At 29.1% G+C, this 24,354-nt stretch overlaps 4 protein-coding genes across 6 annotated transcripts; 3 read left to right on the forward strand and 1 right to left on the reverse strand.

The window, feature by feature from the left end:
* Positions 1 to 346: 346 nt before the first annotated feature.
* LOC113862380 (F-box/kelch-repeat protein At3g23880-like) lies at positions 347 to 1,537 on the forward strand. The gene has a single exon (XM_027495469.1). It carries the CDS (start codon positions 347 to 349, stop codon positions 1,535 to 1,537), a length of 1,191 nt encoding a protein of 396 aa, XP_027351270.1.
* Positions 1,538 to 6,942: 5,405 nt separating this feature from the next.
* LOC113863491 (transcription factor HY5-like) lies at positions 6,943 to 11,171 on the forward strand. Of its 2 annotated transcripts, XM_027497092.1 has the most exons (4): positions 6,997 to 7,212; positions 7,488 to 7,650; positions 10,418 to 10,574; positions 10,660 to 11,160. In XM_027497092.1, the coding sequence occupies exons 1-4, from the start codon at positions 7,044 to 7,046 to the stop codon at positions 10,705 to 10,707; spliced, it is 537 nt and encodes a 178-aa protein (XP_027352893.1). In that variant the 5' UTR covers positions 6,997 to 7,043; the 3' UTR covers positions 10,708 to 11,160. The 2 variants fall into 2 exon arrangements, with proteins under 2 accessions (XP_027352892.1, XP_027352893.1); XM_027497091.1 differs by having other exon boundaries at positions 6,943 to 7,212; positions 10,418 to 11,171.
* A 3,859-nt stretch (positions 11,172 to 15,030) lies between these two features.
* LOC113863052 (laccase-17-like) lies at positions 15,031 to 17,131 on the forward strand. 2 transcript variants are annotated; one of them, XM_027496439.1, is made up of 5 exons: positions 15,031 to 15,182; positions 15,268 to 15,512; positions 15,624 to 15,752; positions 15,835 to 16,803; positions 17,001 to 17,131. In XM_027496439.1, the coding sequence occupies exons 1-5, from the start codon at positions 15,037 to 15,039 to the stop codon at positions 17,129 to 17,131; spliced, it is 1,620 nt and encodes a 539-aa protein (XP_027352240.1). In that variant the 5' UTR covers positions 15,031 to 15,036. The 2 variants fall into 2 exon arrangements, with proteins under 2 accessions (XP_027352240.1, XP_027352239.1); XM_027496438.1 differs by having other exon boundaries at positions 15,037 to 15,182; positions 15,289 to 15,512.
* A 1,503-nt stretch (positions 17,132 to 18,634) lies between these two features.
* LOC113861259 (probable serine incorporator) lies at positions 18,635 to 22,570 on the reverse strand. The gene is made up of 6 exons (XM_027493961.1): positions 22,185 to 22,570; positions 21,724 to 21,963; positions 20,308 to 20,419; positions 20,009 to 20,183; positions 19,279 to 19,519; positions 18,635 to 19,077 (listed from the first exon to the last, which is right to left on the reverse strand). Exons 1-6 carry the CDS (start codon positions 22,366 to 22,368, stop codon positions 18,797 to 18,799), a joined length of 1,233 nt encoding a protein of 410 aa, XP_027349762.1. The 5' UTR covers positions 22,369 to 22,570; the 3' UTR covers positions 18,635 to 18,796.
* Between the last annotated feature and the right edge of the window lie 1,784 nt (positions 22,571 to 24,354).

The raw sequence follows: 24,354 nt of genomic DNA on the forward strand, positions 1-24,354 counted from the left end.
TCTCAAACCAAAAATTCTAATAGATTTTATCGAAGATTAAATCAAATTTTTTCTCATTAAAATTTAAAATAATGTTAATCAGAGAAAATTAACTTTGATTCAAATTTTTGAGGTATCTAACGCATCTAACAATATATAACCAAAAATTGTTTTTCTCAATACATTATATATAAAATTTAAAACTCATATGGAAATCGAAAAGATTTTACAGAAGATCAAATATCAAATCTTATCATATAAAAATTTATATAAAGATAGTTATAGAAAACTAACTTTGATTCAAACGTTTGAATTACATGGAACTGATTTAAGAAGAAGCTGCGCATGTTGAATGAGTCGTCAAAAAATGAAATCTGCTAAGTGTAAGTTGTATCTTCCTCACGAACTCGTCGAGCAAATCTTGTCGTACATTCCAGCGAAAGCTCTTATGCGATTGAGGTGTGTTTCCAAGGCTTGGAATGATCTCGTTTTGGATCCTACTTTTGTGAAACTGCACCTTCAAAGGTCCTCCAAGAACATCCACATGCTATACACGTGGAAACCATTGGCTCTCGAAGGCTTTAGGTGCTGCCCATATGCGATGCAATCCATCCCCGTCCAACGTTTACTAGAGAGCCCATCTTTAGCCATTGATGGAAGTGAGATCCCATGCGAGTTCACTAACAACATCACCCACGTCATAGGAACCTGCAATGGATTGGTCTGTTTGAGGGTTATAGTCCTTTCTCCTGTGAATGATAAATATGGTAAAATCTATATCCGACTGTGGAACCCTGCTACTAGGATAACATCACACGTATCTCCACCCTTGGAACTTCAATTATTATCTGTGACATTGGGTTTTGGCTATGACGATTCGAGCGATACTTACAAGGTATTGGCACTGGTTATGGTACAAAGATCAACTGATAGAGAGCTCACAGTTCACTGCCTGGGGGACAAGTGCTGGAGAAAGATTGCGAGTATTCCCACAAATTCAATGATTCTACAGTATAAGGGTCACTTTCTGAGTGGCACTCTTAATTGGATGGCACGACATGGCTCAAGAAAGCATGTAATTTTTTCGTTTGATTTAAGGAAGGAAACGTACAGATATTTTTCAATACCTGAAGCTCAAAAAACAACTCGGACTATTAGCGCAGAACTTGGGATTTTGAAGGGTTGCCTGTGCCTGGGTGCTTATAATCGTTATGAAACCCATTTTGCTCTCTGGCAAATGAAGGAGTATGGAGTTGAAGAGTCTTGGACTCTGCTCATGAAAACTATTCGTTTATATTTTCAGATTGATTCCGTTCTATTCCCTTTTTTTGAGCCTTATCCGTTGGCCGTGTATGAAAATGGCGATGTTCTGTTGATGCTGATGAATCGACCAAGGGTTGAACTTTTATTGTATAACAAGAAAGACGATAGAATAGAGTTCGTTGACCAGTGTTACATGAAAGACAATAAAATGAAGACCGTTGAAGCTGTCCACAAGTCAATGTGGATTTACTCCAACTATTTTGTTCAGACATTGGTTTTTCCTCGTTGGAATTGAGCTTCCTTAATTGTTTGTTGGTCGATTATCTATTTGTTTTTGTTACAATGTTTCATCCCATGGAAGTAGCAAATGTGAACATACTGATTTAATTTTACTAGTTCCTGTGCTAATCATTTTTTCGAAGCAAATTTGTATACTCTGATTTAGTTTTACTAGTTCCTGTGCTATTCTTTTTTCGAGTTTGAATTGGTCATGGATTGAAATGTGGTACTCAAAAATACAAGAGTTAGATGAAAAAATAGTATTAATTCTTGCCTAATATTAATTTAATTTGCTTTATAATGTCTCTACGTGTAGTATTAATTTCATTTGCTTCGTAAGTCTTTATGTATATAGATTATAAGAATTATCTTTCTCTTCGTAATCTTGTCAACTTTTGTTAATACTAGATATTAAAATAACGATTCTTTAAATAATTTTATATAGAATGATTTGAATTGAGCAATGTTATAGATTAATTTTTTCCTTTTCATCTAATTGATTTTTTACAATATAACAGAACCAGCTACCAAGACAATTCAGTGACGAGATAGTTTAGTGCCACATGAAGAATAGTTAGTTAAGAAATTAACTGTTCTTGTTCTAGTTATTTTGTTGTGGGTTTTATTTTCCTGTATTATGTATAATTAGCAGTAACATCACATCAAGCTAGCCATATAAATTCTTGTTGTATTAGTTTCGATGACTTAATTTTTTCTCAATAAACTTCAATCAAATAAGTATATTCAATTTTCTCTTTGAATCTTTTATGGTATCAAAACTGTGAAAATTCAGAGCTTGATTCTTTCCTCTCCAATGACGCAAGGACCTGGGCAACAGCGCTAGAACGCAAATGTCAATGACAATGATCTCAGTCCTACACAAGATCCTGCAAGTCCCTATTGCATCCATCCAAGTAACAATCCTTCAATTTCTCTGGTTTCATCGGTTCTCAATGGAAACAGTTATCACACATGGTCACAAATGATGAAGAGAACGCTAATTTCGAAAAACAAGTTCAAGTTTGTCAATGGTTCAAGTACAATGCCTACAAATTTCGAGCCTATGTTCGAGCTGTGGGAGAGATGTAATAATCTTGTTCATTCATGGTTAATTCACTTTGTTTCAACATCAATTGCACAAAGCACAGTGTACATTGATCTGGCATCTGAGGTGTAGAAAGATCTCAAAGAACGATTTGCACAAGGAGACATCATCAAATTTTCAAAATTGCAATAAGAAATTTTCACTCTAAAGCAAGGAAATTCAAATGTTACTTATGTCTTTACACAATTGAAGACTCTTTGGGAAGAACTAGAAAACTCTAGACCTATGCCTCTCTGCACATGCACTGTGAAGTGTTCTTGTTTGGCTATACAGAATGCTAAGCTCTACAAAGAACAAGACAAGGTAATTTGGTTTCTTTCTAGACTAAATAATGATTATTCATCCATCAGATCTCAAATCTTGATCATTAACTCCCTACCTTCATAGAACAAAGCTTTTTCAATTATACTGCAACTCTGTTAATACTAGATATTAAAATGTTGGAGATTAAATTTTTTTTCTTTTCATCTAATTGATTTTTTACAATATGTATATTTAGTTTAATATTAAATTAAATTTCAATTATTTAGGTTAGACCGGGTTAGGCTTTAAAAAGGTTAAGTTGTAGGCCCCTTTCGGATGGCCTGACCTATTTCTATCCTTAGGTGCGGTTGACAATGTAGATAAGTCATTCATAATGTACTATGATAATTTTATAAGTTGTTAATAATGTAATGTGATAATTTTATAGTTATCTTTTTCTTCAAGAATGATAAGTTAGAAAATGATAAATACTCATATGGAGCAAATGTCACACACAAATACATAACCCGACTTTAAAATTTATTAAATTTATAAGTTTAAAGAAAACAATACCTATTATAATTAATAACAAATGTTTTATTATATTAAATCAAACTTAAGTAAAATACTTAATTTAAGCTTTTAAAAAGTCTAGTTAATTAAATAGGTCAGAGTTGAGCTTGAGAAAAAGCCTATTAGACTTATTAGAATAGCCTATTTAAAATTTATAATAATATATTACACAATTTTATATATAAATTATAATATAATAATATATTAAATCAATTAAATTTTAAAATAATAAAATCTTAAATTAAAAACCCTAAATTTTTTTGTTAGAGTTGAAGAAGATCTCTACTATATACCCTCTAAGAGAGATAGCCTTACCTATTGGAGTCTTTTTTATATCTTATACGCATAACACTAATTTACACTGCGATGTTTTGATCATGTCTATGTTGTTTGAAAGCGATAAATAGGAATATGTAATTTTATTATATATATTCAAAGTGTTGAATCATTTTATTTAATAGTTTATTTAGATATAAGCCTTATGACTTTTAGAAAGACATATCTATTTAGATAGTTTAATAACTTAGTTTTTAAAAAGGTCAGGCTAAGCTTAATAAAAAGCCTATGACAGATAATAGGACAAGCTCAGACTTAAAAATTATTAAACAGGTCAGGCCTATTTATATAAAATCTAGTTTAGTCTAGTCTATTTCCATCCCTAACTATATCAAGCCCTAAGAGAAAAGCTTCTAACCACAAAGTGTGAACAATGGTCTTAAAGCATGTCACAAATTCTACCTCTATGGTAGATGTAGTAATAATAAACTTCTTCCATTCTTTCATAAAATTACACCTTTAACTAATAAGACGATGTAGTCTTCCTCGAGTCTACACACTCAACATAGTCTAAATTTGAATAACCAACTACTTTAGTGATCAATTTTTTTATAAATAAATATGTAATCTTTGATGCCTTATAAATACCTAAGAACTTTCTTTAACCTTTCAATATCTATTTTATAATTACTTTAATATTAGTCTAATTTGTCTAAACTCCCTATGAATATTTAATTTGAACATATCTCAAAATGTTATATAAAATAAACATATAATTTATATTAATCAAAGTTACGTCTCTTTTAAAATTTACAAGTAAAGTTTAAATTTTTTTTACTATTTTTTATATTATTTTCTAGAATCAATCCAGAAAATAACAACGTAAAAAAAAAAATCCAAATTTATTTTTTGTATTTTAATTTTTATTTAAATAAAAATACAATTAAATGTCTAATTTCTGCATTAACTAGATATGTCTATCCTTTCATTTCTACTGTAAAGAGTTATTATTCATCGTAGAACTTAAAATATGTGCAAAAAACTATCGGTCGATAAGACAGTGTTTTGTTTCTAGTCATCGTAATTGATTGGTTGACGCAAGTTGCTTTAAGTTCATAAAAAAAGTGTATATTGGTTGTTTGGTACAAATCATGAAATAATGACATAAAATAATTTATTTAAAACCATTGGAGTAAAATTAATTCCATCATATTACTTTTAAATCATTCTTTAAAAAATAATATAACAATATTTACAGTAAAAAAATGTTATAATATCAGTTATGCAACATTCTCACTCTCTGTTTACCTATGTAATTTGAGATATTTTAATTTCCAATGGTAATTTCAAGGAAAAAAAAGTTTCTTTTTCTTATTCGGAAATTATTCCCTTTTGGTCCTTGAATCGACTAGTAATGATTGACGTGACCGCACCACTTTTTGGTGTTAACATGATAACATCCACTAAGTATAGTTTGAATCTTCTACACTTGTGTTAAAATTAAAATATGAGATTGACTGCCTCTGAAAAAACTTGATTATTTCCATTAATTTAATTTGTATAATATGTTGTTATTTAGAATTCATGTATTATTTTTTCCGTCTAAAGTTAATTTATTTAATTTTAGAAAATGTTAATACAGAACTTGTACCTCTATACAAATAATTGTGTTGAAAATTCATAATAGTACATTAATGTTAAAAGTTTATATTATATTCATATTTTTTATATTTATCACAAGTTTGTACTATATTTATGTGTTTTCAATTAATATTTTATATTATTTTATAAAAACTATGGAAATATTTTTTATCGATACATTTTGATTAATTGAATTGTCAGTAGTAAAAATGATAGCAATTCATAGTAATTTATAGAGACAACTGCATACGAGTTTGAGTAGGCTATTGCAGTACTTGTCTTGTCTTTTAAATAAGTGAAACAATTATATCATATGATAGCAAGGGATTGGAGTTTTTAAGTTTAAGATAAGAATAAATTGTTAGAGTTCAATTTGTAAATTGTGACTATAAAATTATATTTTTTTTAAATTAAATATATAAAACTATGTTTAATTATTAAGTAATAAAACACGCATATTTGCACTTATTCTTACGTTGCATTACCTAATAATAAGTTTTGAATACTTACTCTACTACGGGCCCAGCACAAGGGGATAGCAGCTAAAGTACTTCCTTCAAATCTTAAAAAAACTATTTTTGTTGGTTAATAATATTTTTTTACAAAAAAAATTATTATTTGATAAATAATACTAATTTATTAAAAAATAAATACCTTTAAAAAAATGTCTTTCATTTTATTATTTGACTCTTCTAAGATGAAAATTCAAAATTAAAAATTTAAAGCAGTAATTAAATACATGCACATGTATAATAAATTACGAATTACATAAATTTTAACTATAATTTTTTTTTCCGATACTTTTACACTTTATTTTTTAAAATGACACTTTAGGAAATATATAATATTTTATTTGTTAACCTTTTAAAACAAAGTTTATAAGATTATAATAAAAAGTTATTTGGTCAGAGTTACGTACTTTTTTTTACTTGTTATAATTAATTGACTAAAATAGTGAATTTTTGCATCGAGCTTTTTTTCTTTTTTTACTTTTTGTTATCATTTGTTGGTATTGTGTATTACTTTTTTGGTAATTCAGAATCTAATTTTATATTTATAATTATCTGAAAACCTAAAAAAATAATAAAAATATTAATTATTTATCATAGTATATACTTAAATTAACAAGTATTAAAAAAATTTGATGTTTGGTGAACTGAAAAGATTTAACAATAAAATTATTAATAAAAAATGTTAAATTATGATTAATTAATCATTATATATTATTATTCTTTTTTAAAAGATAAGTTAATAAGTGTCCCTCGAATTATGCCAAAATCATTTCCCTTCTCTTGTACAAGGCCGGCATTGTCAATGATCGATCAATAACCTGTAACTTGGAATATTTAAAATTCTTGTTTTATTTACGTTGGATTTAAAATATTATAAAGAAAAATGTTATTTGTATAATATATTTGTACAATTATGTTTAGAAATTAAAATAAAAAATATTATAACTGAAATATAAATAAAAAGAAAGGCGATAGCATTGAGTGAACTTGATGTACGACGAAACACGGAAAACTGAGTGAAAAGTGTTGGTTGTGTGCACATCAACGTGTTCATTTATGAACCAAAGCTCTATGGCCCCATCGTTGCTTCAAAGGCAATGGTTTAGGATGAGAGGTTGTAAGAAAGAGAGAACCCAACACAAAACACAGATAGAGAATTATTGCAAAGAGAAATGTCACTTTCAAAATTCGTAGAGAGTAAACCAAACAGCAACAGTCTTCAGCAGTTGATGATGGAGGAAGGAGAAGCTGTGGGAGAAGCCTCTTCTTCAGGGAATAGGCTCAGCAACCATCCAAACTCTTTCCCTCCTTTATCTCCACGCCAGAGAACCAAACCCTCTGGTAGGTCACACCATTAATCTTCGTTTTCAACATATTTTCAGTGTAAGAGTTTTTCTGTTCCAAAATTTATTATCTAATCTAAACTTGCATCTCAAATGCATTCTATTATTAGCATAGACTTTCTTAATAAACAAAATTGTTAGTAAAAACTTTAAAGGCATGCATGTATTAACATTAAGTATTGATAATATACGTACGAGGAAAAAAAGTGTATTTTGGTATCTGAGAATTGATATTATGAATGATGTTAATTAGTGATCTGATTAAAAATGCAGAAGATAGCGATGAAGATGTGTTGAGAGTTCCAGATTGTGGAGCGACAAATCCAAGTAGCAGTAATAACGTTAATCAAAGTAATGTGAGGAATAGAGAGGTTCAAGCTGGAAAGCGCCACCGCGGAAGAAACTCTGTAGACAAGGAGCATCGACGCCTCAAGAGGTACGTACACAAATACGTATCTACACTCCTAAGATCTACTTTATTTACCATATGGTCCCCGTTAGAAAATAATATTTTAGGTATATTGTGGTATTTATACTAATGGAATACAGAAAATTTATTTTCCTTCCTAGGTTGAAATACTTCTTTGACTGGTATATTATATTGAAATGAAGATAGGAAAAAAAAAATCAAAGAGAAAAATATTTTTTTAATTTAAAAATAATTTTTATTTTTCCTTTCCTCTCAGATTATTCATCCTATCGGTACAAAGCATAGAAGTGACATTGGGTGACCACCACAAAATCGTACAATAAATTTGACATTAAATATTAAAATTGGACATTTATATTTATATTATTATTATCATCATTTATATCAAATTTTATATAATTTATATATTTTTAAATATGTTATTCAAATAAGATAATTGATGAAATACTTATTAATTTTATTTTTTATAAAATTAATATATTTGATAAGAAATTTTGATTTAATAATTAGATGAATAAATCTAACATTTTATGAAACACATTTATGTAATATAAGTATACAAATTTAACATCTAGTATTAATAAATTTTAACTCAAGAAAAAATACCATTGCACATTTTCAAATTGTAAAAAAAATTAGTATTTCCTCATTATGTTTTAACATTATCTTTTCATTTTCTCTTTTACAAATATATATTGGGATAAAATTTTGTGGTGTTGGTTTTAAGGTTAAAAAAAATATTTTTTCAAATATTTGCTTAAAAATTATTACTAAAAATATTATTTTTGAAAATTTTGAGAAGTGCATTTTAATTTTAACATTCTTAGATTTTTTTAAAATGTAAATTATAATTTTTAAAATTAAGTTTAAGCAACTAATAATAAAATTTTATTAAAAATATTTATCACACTTTTATAACTTTTAATATAATGAAGATTTTTTTAATTAAAATATAATGCATTTAGATGTGTAAAATTAACCATAAAGATTCAAATTAATAAAGTCTTTTTTTTTTTCTTAAACTCAATACTAAATACTGTAATATTTTTAAAAATTATACTATTAAGTATCAATAATAATAATTTAAAAAAAAAGACTATAAAAAATATCATAATATTGCAAAGAGAAAAAATTTCATTCGTAGCATATTTCATTCTATTAATTAAATGCAAAATGAGAATGGTAAAAACAAGGAAAAGTATAAACTGTAAACACTTAAAACAAGTACAAATTAATTTTTTAAACACGAATAAACTTTATGCAAAATGGAAGGAATTTATTTCATGTTCTTTTTATTTGTTTCCAAAAAGTTTTCAATCAAACTAATCCTACATATTTATTTTTATCTTCTAATTCATTGTCATGCATGTAATTTTTATTCATGTCCTTTCGTATACTAATTGAATCAAATTTTGTATGAAAACGGAAGTTAATTGCTTGAGTTGAATATGTGTCTATCATGGTTTTAATTTATTTCATTGGTTTCAGTGATTTGAAAAACTTAAAATATGCTCAACTTTTATATTATAAATAAAACTACTTTATTTAGAGAGTTACTTTCTTTTAAAGCTTGACACGTACACTTTTTAAAATTAAAATTATCTAAAAATAATGTATGAACTACACTTTTATTATTGTAATATTTTTTTATTCTAAATTTTAGAGATAAAAGTTATTACTTAACTTTCTTTTATTATCTTAATCAAACTTTTAGATTTGCTGTAAATTTTAATATTTATATTTGTGAAAAAAATTTATTACTTTATATAAACTTTCAAATTTTCTACAATATCTTTGTTTATATAAAAATTATTATATTTAATATATTATTTCTGTTATCTTAGACTCATTGTAATTTTATTAAATTTACATAATTTTATAAATTGTTAGAGTTAAGTTGAAAGAATTTTAAAATATTATAAATTTATATATTATATATTTTGTATATTACTAACTAATTATTTTAAAATTCTATCCTTAACAATAAGTAAAATTAGAAGTGAAAATCAATAATCAAAGTAGTTTACATAATAATACGTTTATTCTCCAAAAATTATATATATTTATACTCTTCTTCTCTCGTACTTTATTGACATTTCTGTCAAACAATGACTACTTTAAAATAAGATGTGGATATTATCAATATGTATTTCATATATACAGAGTAAAATTGTCAATTTAGGGTATCTTTTCTGGCCTGACTTGATAAAGTCATAAAGGCAGCAAAATAAAAAGCGAAAAGTGATTGAAGCTCTTAAAACGACAGTTCAAGCTCAATTTTATTTGGGTAACTAGTGTATGCAATGCTAGATTGCATAATTACTATTTATAATAACAACAACACTAATAGTCGGTAATGGACTAGTAGTTCGCATCAAGCTCACTTTTTACGTAAGCTTACTCGAAACAGAATAAAAAATGTCTTAATTTTATTTGGAACTTAAATTTAATGACCTAAACTTGACATATTGATGAGTATATTTAGGTCAGCCCATTTTATAAATTTAATTTCAAGATACACTCTGTTGATATATATTATTTATCAAATATTTTTTAAAAATAGAAGATGAATGAAATTGTGATAAAAATAGTTGTTATCTTAATGTATTTTAAAATTTATAACATTATAATATTTTAATATATTCAAATTAACATTAAATATTATAAAATATTATCCGATAAAAGCGTTTATATGCGAATAAATCGGAATTAAGAGCAGGAAGACGATAACATTAGAAAGCAATTAATGTATGAGTTTTGATATTACAAACAGGTTGTTAAGGAACAGGGTTTCTGCTCAACAAGCCCGTGAAAGAAAAAAGGTGTACGTGAATGACTTGGAATCAAGAGCGAAAGAGTTGGAAGACAAAAATTCCAACTTAGAAGAGCGTATTTCGACTTTGATAAACGAAAACACGATGCTCCGCAAAGTAACCTGCGTCAAACAAATTCACTTTAATCTGCAACTAATAATTAACGTTGTTTATCTCTTACAATATAATCACTTACTGGCAGGTTCTTATGAACATGAGGCCTAAAGTTGACGAGAGCATTGAAGCGTAGATATATATATATAGTTTCAAAGAGTGAAGGTTATTCCTCAGAGCAGGTTCAGGAGATTCATATTTTAGAGGCAGCAAATGTTAATCTACTTTCCCCCTCTATTCATGTGTGTTCTATGTTCCTGTAGTCCCAATATAAGATGTTACCAACTATATAATTACGACTAAGAGAGAGGGCTGGATTCATTAGATAGGTGTAGTTCTTGATATAGGTTACATGAACGGACTAGGTTACACTCTCAGTTATTTTGCTTCCTCTATTCCTTATAGGCACCATGAGGATGAAGTTGCCTACCAAGTTTTAGAAACTATGCAGATGCATTAGTTATTGAAAAGAGTAACCCTAAACTATTAATTTGGTCTTTATATTATTTTTAAAATTTATCAAAATAGTTTTTAAATTAAGTACAATATTATTTAGTCTTTAACATATATAATTTTTATTCGTTTTAATCCTTATAATTTCAATAATTTATTAAAATAGTCTATAATTAATAGTTTTAGTCTTTTAATGCATACATTTATCAATTATTTTAATCTCATGTCATCGATTAAACATTAGTTGTTCAAGAGAATAAACTGACTTAACAAGTTAAGTGTTAGTTAATTATGTCATGTGTTATTTAATAAAAATATAATAGAGTGATATGTCTTGAAGTTTTTTCTTTTTAAATCTATTACTTTAGTTTATAAACAATCTCTAAACTTAAAATTCTATGAAGACTAAATTAACTTATTAAATATTTTTTTTATATCATATGTTTATATTATATTTAACATATCAAGTCATCATATTCATTAGAATAACTAATATTTAAATAACGATAAAGATAAATAATGAACAATTATATATGTTTGAGAATTAAAATGATTGATTATTGTATACATTAAAAATTAAAATGAAAATTTGTGTTCAAATTATATTCTATTTTGATACAGTTTTGAAATTATAGAAATTAAAATATCAACCATTGCATAAGTTGGGAATTAAATAATATTTTACTTAGTTTAAGAACTATTTTAATAATTCTTAAAAACATTAGATATCAAATTGATATTTTACTCTTATTGAAAAACATTACAATTTTAAGAGTTTGTGTATACATGTCAAAGGATAAAAACAAATATGTTCTAAATGAAATTAAGTTGTATCAAAATGTAAATTTTATTCTTCTTTGGACCCTTTGATCACCTTCTTTTAGTAGATGTTCACGTGTGTTCCCGAAAATATAGTATTTCTGAAGCACCTTATGTTTATGCGCAAAGATAAACAGAAAGCTTACTCCTAAGTTTCCTTTGCGCTTTTGTTGTTTCTCTCCACCTCTCTCGTTCCCCAACCCACAATGAACCCTTCTCAACTCCACCATTTCTACTTACCTCCCCTTTTTCCTTGCATTTCTTTCCCTCCTATGTTTCAAGTGGTTCTTATCTTTGTTCCTAACTGTGTTCCCTTGCACCAAAAACTTTACCTTGTTAATGTCTAATGGCATGCCTTGTTGAGTGTAACTGAAGCATCGATAGAGTCAGTTAGGTTGAAAAGAAGAACCAAAAATAAATGAGGAAAAAACATCAAATATTAACTTAGAGGTTAATGGTTTGATTTTTGGAACAAGATTGCCCATAATGGAACTTTGGAGTTGTTTGTTTGTTTTTCTTTTTATTTTTCTGTTTAGCCATTTTTTGGGTCAACATGTTATATTCTGTAATAATTTTATCTTATAGCATTGCAAAATAACTCTATAATGGATTGATTTTTTCTTGTAAGCATATATCATGTTTGTAAGTTTTAAATAGCAAAAATTTAGTCTAATTTATGTAATATAAAAATATATGATATATATATATATATATATATATATATATTACAAAAGAAAACATTTCCGAAACTTGCTATTTATTTTTAAAAAAAAATCAAATGTTTTGTATCTTTAAATGGTGAATTCTACTAGACTATTAATTTTTATATATACCAGATCAATGTTGTTTTGTTTAATTAAAAATTAGGATAAAATTTTATCTTTTTGAAAACAAAATATTGATAGTCATAGGACATGCAATTAAGAAAGTTTACCGTTGAAACTCCGTCATATATTTCTTCCCTTGTTTACCATACGCGTGTTATGACACAAAAGCATAACTAATGTGACAAGAACAAAGAGAAATTGCACATATAGATATGCAAATGTTGCTAAGACAGAAAAGGAAAAAATTGCTCATGAAGAAGTAAATCAATGCCTTTCCTCAATAAGGGGTATATATGATTACTCTCAACCAAGATTTTATAAAAATAAAGATAATTTCTAGTGATAGATACATATAATGACTTTAATATTCACTTGTAAAAAATAGTGTTTAAATTTTAATTATTTATTTAAATAATTTAAATTTAAAATTTGAACTTTTTTAAAAAAATTAAAAAAAATCAACCTTAGTTTGTTTAGCTTATCTATAGCTGGAATTTTTTTTTATTTACCATTGAGGTATGTTTTATTGTTATTAATGAGATCTTTTATTATATGCTCCTGAACAATCAATCGACAACCCTTTTTTAATTAAGTATTTAATAAACATTTTCATATTAGAGGACGAGATAGAAATAAGAAGAGAAAAATAAAAGAATATTTTTAAACATAAAAATGATGTAACAATTTCTTTAATATAAAATCACAACTAAGTATATCATGTTTGTTATATGCAGATACAGATTATTCATGAGCTTTAAAATATCATGTATTTACATAATTAAATTTCAAATAAAATTTAAACTTATTTATTTATTAAATTAGAAGCTTATGAAATATGTAACAAGTTATTATAAAATAATTATGAATACTGAGTTGATTAACAACCGACACTTGTAACAGAACAATAAGGTGTAACCTGCAACTTGGCGTTTACCCGTTTCCTTAATTAGTAAGTATGAACGGTTGTAAAAGGGTGAAGTTTCTCTGTTAGTTAACCGATAACCAATCCCTTTCCTAAGTCAATTTGTATTTATTTCTACAAATCAAAGAACTAAATGGTTTTAAAATTATGCTGAATACCCCAAAAGGTGTGTTTTTATTTAATATTTTTGTGTCATATGTTAGATTACATCGTACAAATTAAAAAAAAGTATGTCATTGGAACGATTAGGATATGTTGGAGAATTGGATTTTTGGAGAAATAGGAAGTGGAGTTTATATAATTTTATAAAAGTAAATCAAATGTTAATATAATAAGTTTATATTAATTTTTATTTTTAAAATTGTAAAATTAAAGAATATTAATTATAAATAAAAAGGTAAAAATATGCTCTCTTTTTTAATTTATTTTTTAAATAAAGCCTAAAATAATGGGGGCCGGGGAAATTAAAATTTAGTTTAATTAAAAAATTGTCCTAAATTAGTTGTTATTAAAGGTTTATATCGTCAAAGAAAAATGGATAAATTACCCTCTTACTCGTGAGATTTAATAAATTTCATATGATACTTCTCTATTTTTTATATTGCTTTAAACTCTTTGATTCATATAATTACTGAACAAAAATTAGGAGAAAAATGTTTAGTAAAATTTAATTAAATATTAAGTGATGTAAGTGTAATTTGTAAATAAGTTAACATGATAAGAAGATGTGCCCCTGGTTGATCAATTAGACAAGGCTTGAAAAAGGCAATAGATAAGTCACAATTCTATGAGAACCAAAGTTCAAATCATAGGGAATGAAATAATTTAGACGCAACAGAGAGAGAGAGAGTGAACACCAATTTGGTCGAATATATCTGTCTTTGTCTAATGAGTGTCATTTTGGGAACTGAAGTCAATGCCGTTAGAGCAATTTATCAAGTAACTTGTGCCTTGAGCATTACACTACAGTGTACACTAAGCATTGCAGAGCAGCAACCTTGTGAGAAAGATCCAACTATGAATTTGTTGTTAAAAGGTGTTGTGGGTTTGCTATATCTCATTTTCAACCACCTAATCATCCAATGCCACCAATGCTTATTCTACTATTTAAACTGCCTCGTGTTATTGTTCTCTCCATCCAAAAGATATCATAGTAAACTCTAGTGGCTGTTTCAAGTTCTTTAGAACAAAAAAAGAATGGAATCTGCTTATCTCTGCTCATTGAGGGCCATCCTCCTTCTTTTGTGTGCTCTCTGGATATTGCCAGAGTTAACACTCGCAAAGCATTCTAGAATTACCAGGCACTACAAGTTTAATGTATGTGTAATCCATTTCATTAACACAAAATCTAGAAGAAACAATGCGTTCAATTGAAGTAAAGTTTTTCTTTATTCCATCTCCTAGTGTTTATTATTTTTTGCACTTTTCCTTTCTACAGGTCCAAATGCAAAATGTCACAAGACTATGCCAAACAAAGAGCATTGTGACTGTCAATGGTCAATTTCCGGGGCCTAGAATCATAGCAAGAGAAGGCGACAGGCTAGTGATTAAAGTGACTAACAATGTTCCCTACAATGTTACTATCCACTGGTATTATACAAAAAACCACCTCATAATCAGTTAATTGTAATTTTTGAATGGTCATAATTGTTCAAAATTGTTTTCATCTCTTTAGGCATGGTGTTCGTCAATTAAGGAGTGGCTGGGCTGATGGACCTGCCTATGTGACACAGTGTCCAATTCAAACAGGCCAAACTTTTGTATACAACTTCACAGTCACTGGCCAAAGAGGGACATTATGGTGGCATGCCCATAGCTCATGGCTAAGAGCAACACTTTATGGTCCCATTGTCATTCTTCCCAAAAGACATGTGCCTTACCCATTCCCTCAACCCTTCAAAGAAGTCCCCATCTTATTTGGTAAGTTTATAGCTTTCAAACTCTCCTAAAATCCTTCTTTGTACTTGTTAGTTAAATTATTTTTGTACCACAAATTATAACTTGAGCTTTTCCATTGGCTCAAAATGGTAGGGGAATGGTGGAAAGCTGACACAGAAAGTGTTATCAACCAAGCAATGAAAACAGGATTGGCACCCAATCTCTCAGATGCTCACACCATCAATGGTCTTGCAGGATTTCTCCACAATTGCTCAGCCAAAGGTAAACAAAAGCAAGGTTACAAGAGGGGTAAAAATATGTTTACTTCCAATCCACTAAGTTAACAACTTTCTCATTCATGCAGATACCTTCAAACTCAAGGTCAAGGCAGGGAAAACTTATCTCCTGCGTCTGGTCAATGCGGCACTCAACGACGAGCTCTTCTTTAGCATTGCAAACCACTCTCTCACTGTGGTGGAAGCTGATGCAGTATATGTAAAGCCCTTCAAAACAAACATTGTATTAATCACACCTGGCCAAACCACCAATGTCCTTCTCAAGACAAAGTCCAAGGTCCCAAATACTACCTTTGTCATAGCTGCAAGGCCTTATGCTACAGGCCCTGCATCTTTTGACAACACCACTGCCACTGGGTTGCTTGAGTACAGCAAATCTTCAGTTTCAAACACTAAACCAAAGAACAAGAGGCTTCCTCTTCTTAGACCACTGCTTCCAAAGTTTAATGACACTGTCTTTGCTTTGAACTTCAACAAGAAGATCCGTAGCTTGGCCAATGTAAAATTCCCTGCAAAAGTTCCAAAAACTGTTGACAAACACTTCTTCTTCACAGTTGGATTAGGAATTAGCACCTGCTCAACAAACCAGGCATGCCAAGGACCCAATAATACAAGGGTGACAGCATCCATAAACAATGTGTCCTTTGTGATGCCGAACACTGCGTTACTCCAAGCCCATTTCTTCAACCAATCCAAAGGTGTATACACAACTGATTTCCCTGCTAACCCACCTTTCAAATTCAACTACACTGGCACTCCACCAAGCAATATCATGGTAACAAGTGGGACTAAGGTTGTGGTGTTGCCATTCAATACAAGTGTTGAGTTGCTCCTGCAGGACACCAGCATTATTGGTGCTGAGAGCCATCCACTTCACCTTCATGGCTTTAACTTCTTTGTTGTGGGTCAAGGCAATGGAAACTTCGACCCCAATAAGGACCCTTCCAAGTTCAATCTGGTTGACCCTGCTGAGAGGAACTCTATTGGTGTGCCATCTGGAGGGTGGGTGGCTTTGCGCTTCCTTGCAGATAATCCAGGTGCATAGAACAATAACAAGAGATTCTTAAATACATCTATTGAATGATAATTTTTTGTTTCTTACACCGTATCACTTTAATTTGTATCATATTTTAATTATGCTGATGACGGGTATCTTAAAAGTCTAAAAGTTTGTAAATTAATCAAGCCCATTTACACATTTTGTAACATTAATTTGCTGATCATACATGAGCAGGTGTTTGGTTCATGCACTGCCACCTTGAAGTGCATACGAGTTGGGGATTGAAAATGGCATGGATCGTCCAAGATGGAAAGCTGCACAATCAGAAGTTGCCACCTCCACCCTCTGACCTTCCCAAATGTTGAAAAAGAAACCACCATATTAATTTTCGTTATTCTTTCTAAGATGAATTTTGAACAGCTGTTCTATTTTTTATCTCATTTTTCTTTTATTTTTCCACATTTTTTTACTTCTTGGATTTTGAGGAGTTATAGGTAAATTGCTTGTAATGATTGTTCCAGCTCTTAAAGCTCACTTTCAAGAGTAAAATTATGGGAGTGGGAGTTTTGTGTAGGTTATAGGCAAGCAGTATTCAATTATCCATTTCAAATGTAAAAGGCCAACCGTTGAGCGGTGAAGTCTTCAGAACGGGCAAATGCCCCTTTCATGCGTTATAATTAAAATGCTTTCTTGAGTACTTTTAAATCCTAAATCCTAAATCCAATGGCGTAAATTGACTCATTAGAGGTATTTAAGATATGAAATTTCGTTAATTGTCACAGTGATTATACATTTTATTTCGATTTGACTTTCTACTGCCAACAGGTACGTGTTATAAATTGCGGATCCCATCATTGGATACTAGCTTTATATACCAAAATTAGCATGAATTGTTCAATCGTACGCAAGTAACTAAAGTTTACACTATACAAAATGACAAGGGGCCCCTACAGAGGATTGAAATTCTAACTCTTCGTACCCCAACTAAAAACTGTAGCTTCAAACATTTCCAGAAAATAAATATACAGCTGAAGTATGAATTAACAAATAAAAACAACAAAATGTATTAGATATTTCGTTTAGTTTCTTAACCTAAATTACATTTAAACTTAATCAATAGGATAAAACTTATTTAATCACTATACTAAAAGGTATATTTGTGTTTTCTTAAAACATTTTAAAAAAATACTATTTTTTTTCAAATGAACAAATAAGTTTTTATAAAAACTTAAAATTTTAAAAAATCGTTTTAACATTTTCAAGAAATTGAAAATAACATTAAGAAAACGATCACAAACATTTTTTTAATGAAAGAAACACTAGACATGGATAACTTTTATAATGTAAAATTAATTTTCTTGAAAATAATTTGTTTGCAAAATCAGGTTTTGTTGAAGTCATAATCATCTTGGAAAAACAATATTTCCCACCACCATAAGCCACCAACGGTTCACAAATCACACTTGCTAACTGTCAATTCTCCGACTTATCTTATTTTTGAAAATTTATTGAGAGAACATTTCACGAAGAAATACCTATTTTTTAATCAATTTATTAAGTTTTCAAAATAATAATAATAATAAACTTAATTATACTTTCAAAATTTTTATCATAATTAAAGTACAATTTTAATCACCCAATATTACCATAACTAATTATTATCTCATTTCAATTTCTATTTTATAGATCAGTCACAAAATTCATTCACACACACACGTGTATATATATATATATATAGAGAGAGAGAGAGAGAGAGAGACAGAGAGAGAGAGACAGAGAGGACAGTGAAATTGCGGGATGGAAGATGCAGAAACAGACCGTATGGAATAATATAGATTTGTTCATGGCACAAATATTTCACTATACAATTAAAAACATACCAGTTGGAATGTCATACATAGCAAACACTTTATTCCATTTCCAATGTATGTTGATAGAGATGCATAGCGTTAAAAGCAACACAACTCGACTATATAGTAGTTAGGATACACACATTTTCCCTTGTAACCTTGAAATGAGGAACAGTATCATCAGAACTCCCTTTCTGGGAACAGGACAGGAGCTACGAGAGACCATAGGTAGAGCAGAGCAGTTGCCCAGCAAGTGATAATCCGGACCCACACAGAAGGCCACCCCACGTCAACCAACTTTCCACTCTCTCCAACAGAGGTTGACCAACCTGTCAGAAGCATGGCGGAATACATGCTAGCAAGAGAGAAAATCAAGTGGAAGAAAGCATACGAATATGTAACTGGCTTTGATTTCTCTCTCTCTTCTTCCTCCTTTCCATCCAATGGAAGCAAAGGCTTACCTGCAGAATCACCAGAAATGGGAAGATTGTCAGTATTAGCACGTGGAAAATTTTGGTAAATTCATGCTAACCATATAACATCACAATTCATTCATTTCCTTCACGGCACCAAATTAAAAAATAAAACTCAGCTTCAAGGGCAATAAAAGCATTCTTAGATTTCAAAATCAATTTTGAAATGTTGGATTTTTAAGAATTTACCAGAACGGGGGGAACTTGGTGGGGAAAGGACTGCAGCAGAAGAGCCAGCACGTACAGCAGAATAAACAACAGATAGAACAGTTGTAAATAAACCCAAAGTAAGGGTGCCAGTGGAAACAGCTTTTGAGTGTTTGTGAAGACCATTGCACTCATAATCTCTTGGTTCACTAGCCAGTGCACTATAGCAGAGATAAGTGCAGTATAATGATATTACTGAAGCGGGTAAAATGCTTCCATTTACCTGTATATGAAAATAATTCAGAAACCTCATAGTTCCAACTAAAGTAATGAATCATAATCTACACATATGCTGTATAGAATAAAATCAATTCCTAACTTAATAAAATTCCAGCAATATATCCTTCAAGCTAAGCTTAGAAGATTTCAGTAGCGTCCCAAACTGACAGGAATAAATATTAAATATGCTTAGTATTGTCATCGCTAGCATGTTTATATTCCATAAGAAATATTGAACCAAGAGAATAAAGATACCAGATAAGAAACTAGATTTAAAAAACAGATTATATATGAACTTATACATGGTAACATTTTAATCATGTACTATATAGCTAAACAAATAGAAAATGCATCATTTACAACTTTCAAGCAATGAGTTGACAATTCAATATCATAGAAAAGACAAAATTGGCAAATTAGCATTCTACATATGAAAACTAGGAAATCAATTAATAGTGGGTAGCTACAATAAAAATCAGTAAATGAAACTTACTGCAGGATGCAAAGCAACTATGGCAAAAACAAATGCGAGAATCAGGGTCATAGTAATAAAGAAAACATTGATTCCACAGTCTTGTCCAGATGGAGTGAAGAAGTGAAAGAGAACTCCCGAGAATGCAAAGTTTGCCACATAACAAACAAGTGAAACAACAAATAGAGCAACATACCTGTACAAATAAACAGCAGGTAAATAGTGACATTCTCGTATAAACATATAATGTAATGTCAACTTATCAAGCAAAGGAAATGATATTACAAGAGTTAAATAATAAAGCAAAGCCTAAAACTGACCAGAATTGCTCATCAAACCCAACCCATTTGTCATTCCATCCATGAACAAAATCCAACAAGAGCACAACTTGAACAAGAAGAAACATACCCGAGCCAAACTTTGACATTGTTTCTGCAAATTAATATACTTCATTATCATACACAATGAAATAATTTACATATCAAATTCGTATGTGAGAAAAACATATATACTTCATATCTTTCAGCTATATCAGCTTAAACGCAAAGTAATTTTTCATATCTAGAAAATTACAGCATCCATAAGATATAAGTGCTTGTTATGGTACCCGTAAACTTGAGAGAATATTCTATACTTTCTTTAATTGACAACTGTGATTCCTCTAATATCTTAGATATTAAAGGATATTTATGACTTTTTCAAATAAACCACTAACCCCCACTTTTTATCATACATATTTAATATAAAATCAATGGTGGTAATTGTTCCACATGCGTGAGGGCACAGAATGCCCTCTTAATTTACAAGGTACCATAAAATTACCTAAGATATATCTTCTAACTTATAGATCCTCCCATGCCCACTAAAAACTGGATATCAAACTGTTCTTCATGTTAAAATTTCAAACAAATAGGGAATCACTACTCTTGACATTTAGAGAAAACAGCAGAATGATAAAATGATATTTAAAACAATAACTTAATCAAGAGAAGTAATCCAAATTCAAGCAATAGCTCAAACAAAAAAGGTATATCACTTTAAATAATCAAAGTGTTTTTACAGTAACCTTTTCATTCCAGCCCTAATTCCACATCCAATAATCTCAGGCCCAGCAAAAGTCCATAGAGTGACATTTGATTCAATTCATGAAGATTGCACACAAACTTCCAATTTTGATTCAATCTCAGGCAGTTCGTGAAGAAAGTTGCATAAGCAACAAGATATTTACCTTTTAATGGGATATGTTCAAATCAAACTACAATAGAAGAATGCACAAACAAGGAGACACTTAAGAAGTAACTTAAAAAAAATCCCATCAACAGATTTCAAATGACGAAAGCAATTGTCACCAGCCAGTTTTAAGTTGTTAACCAAACAACAAGCCTATCATTCTGAATCCAGTCATAAAATCTTGATTCAATTCAATTGGAAATCTATTATTTGGTCTGGACCAATCATCAAACTTCACCTTCAAGTGCTCCAACAGAAGTCTAGATGCATGAAGAAAACTTATTATTAAAAGATAGAGGCATCATGCAAGAACCTTGAAAAGAGGTCCATTTTCCATTCACAAATGGCAACATCCTAAGATCCCTCCCAATGCCCTTTATCGTAATATAAAGTTTCTTATAATGTAATATAGGCCCAAATATAAGAGTCGAGCAAGGTAGCAGTACAGTAAGCTTAACAAGCAACTATAAGGAATCAACTGAAATTACATTAGAAGAATTTCATACCATAAAAGCTGATGATGTCGTTCGGAAGGAAAAACATAAAGATTACAAGAAGGAACCAACAGACAATTTTCATCATCCAACCTCCATGGTGCAAATTATCCCGAGGATCCTTCTGGGTTTTCACACCAACCATTAGAATTGCCAGAATAGTGAAAAACAAAAAATTTCCCAAGCTAACCCGCAGAACTGCATCAGTTTCAAACCATTCTCGGCTAGGAGTATGTTTGAAGTGATTGATCCCTACAGCATTAGCAAAAGTCCATGGATAAATCAATATGTTTAAGACCTCAATAATTTTAGAAAGTGAAAAAATAAAACAAAACAGGTATACAGCATTAAAATAAATGAAGAATTGTACACGGAATTGGCGATTCATATAAACAATCAAATCGCGATTATAATATATATATATATATATAATTAAAAAAATAGGGGGGGGGGGTTTAGAAGAGAAGGCTTACAGGGAATAGATTCCATGAGAGGAGCAGCAACCTCGCGGAGAATCCAAGCGACGACGAGGGAGAAGGCGAAGAGGCCACAGTAAGCGATTCTGGCAGAACGACGGCTGATTCCCGAAACGACGGTCCTGCAAGCGTCGCATGCGCACGACGCGCAGCATGACGCTAGGCACGTAGCTGCCCACATCGATCTTCTTCTTCTTCTTCTTCTTCGGTGATCAAATTAGGGTTTTAAGAGATTGGATTGGTTAGGGATATTGAACAGAGAATTAGGGTCGAATTGGAATCCAATTTGGTTAGGGCGCAGACGAAAACGACCAGAACATGAATATATGGTGTCGTGGGAGCAGACTTGGGATTCTCCCTTACTCCACTTATTATACCGCGCCGTTGAAATTGCTCCTTAAGCCACTTCTTTTATAGTCGCGTCACCTTTCTTATTTTTTTACTTTTTCAAATTTAATTTTTACAATATATTAAACAAAATTTAAAAACTTGATTTTAGAAGTTATTTGTATATTAATTTTGAGTAATTAAATTGCAACATATAATATTATTGAATTAAATTTACGTAATGATTTAACTTTACTGATTAAAAAAATATTTGATATGAATTTAAAGCTTATTAAAATAAATTATTTTAATACAAGAAAAGAAACAAAAAATACTATTTTGATTTGCATTTGTTTTTTGATAATTCAAAATAATTTTTAAACTAAATAAAATAATATCTATTGTAACTTAAACAATAATTAACTTCATATGTTAAATAATAGTTGGATATATAACATATGACATTTTATGATGATGTAATTATGTGACATATTTCCGCTCATAATTTTCTTTTTAAATCAGTCAATTTGGTTCTAACTTAGAATACAAAAATTTAATCTCCAAAAGAATTTTAATTAGTAAATTTAGTTTTCAAAGCATCTCTAATTAATTAATTTAATCTTTACTTATTAGAATGAATATTAATGTTGTTGTGATCACTAACAACTTATTTATGAATGATAAAATTTTTCATACCTATAAATAAATATCTATCGATAAAAAATGTCGTGGGTAAAAATATTTGCACTCATGAATACTTTGAGTTTAATTAAATATAATTTCTTCTACATGCTTATTAATGGGGCGAATATGAATATTAAAATATTTGTATTCATAAAATTATTAAAATATTATTATACATATTCAAGTAAATATGTTTCTAACATTATTATTTTATGATAATTTTGATGTGCGTTTAATTTAATATTTGTTATTGTAATAAAGTATACTATTTTTATAATTTAAGTGCTTTATTTTTTAATTATAATTTTATATATAAATTAATTTAAATTAGGTTATTTTTTAGTCTTTTTCTATATATGTTTTATTAAATATCTATAAATATCCAGGAATACTCACAAGTAATAATAATATTTTTAATGGGTACTCGCAAGTATGAGTTATTGTAATAAATAGTATACTATCTATGTTTACCTTATTTTGTTCCATCTTTATGTTAACCCTTTCACTTACCCCATTTAACCACTACGCTTTTGCCACATCGCCACAAATCTACCTCGTAATTATCACATCAAAACTTGCGACCTCTATACACACAACCATCTACCTCACTGCTAGACTTTACAGACCGACCCAATCAAGTTCAGCATAAGAAAAATGAAAAAAAAAAAATATTTAAAGTTGGGGGACTAGATTAATTACTTAATTAATTCATAATTTTTTAAAAACTAATTTAATTTAAAATTTTATTAATCTCAGTCTTTAGAACTGAAAATAAGTAGCTAATAATAGTAAAATTTTATTAAAAAAATATTTATTATTTTTATAATTTTAATATAATAACTACGTATTGAGACTAACAAAACTTTTTAATTTATTAGAAATTTTTTAGACTAATTGAATTGATTATAAATTATTAAAGGATCATTTTAACTGATTAAGGAAGAAAAAGAACAGAGAATTAATTATTTTTTTTACTTAGAAAAATTAGATTTATTGATTAATGATATTTTGAAGACCAATTTTGTTGATTAGACATTCTTTAAGAACTAAATTCACAAATTTTGAAAAAAAATATAGTCCTCGAATCAAATCATATTATCACATCATCATTAAATACTTTATATTACATCCAATTGACATTATATTACTTTATATA

Source organism: Abrus precatorius, unplaced genomic scaffold, assembly GCF_003935025.1.
Source record: "Abrus precatorius isolate BTA unplaced genomic scaffold, Abrus_2018 Scaffold3, whole genome shotgun sequence".
Lineage (NCBI taxonomy): Eukaryota > Viridiplantae > Streptophyta > Magnoliopsida > Fabales > Fabaceae > Abrus > Abrus precatorius.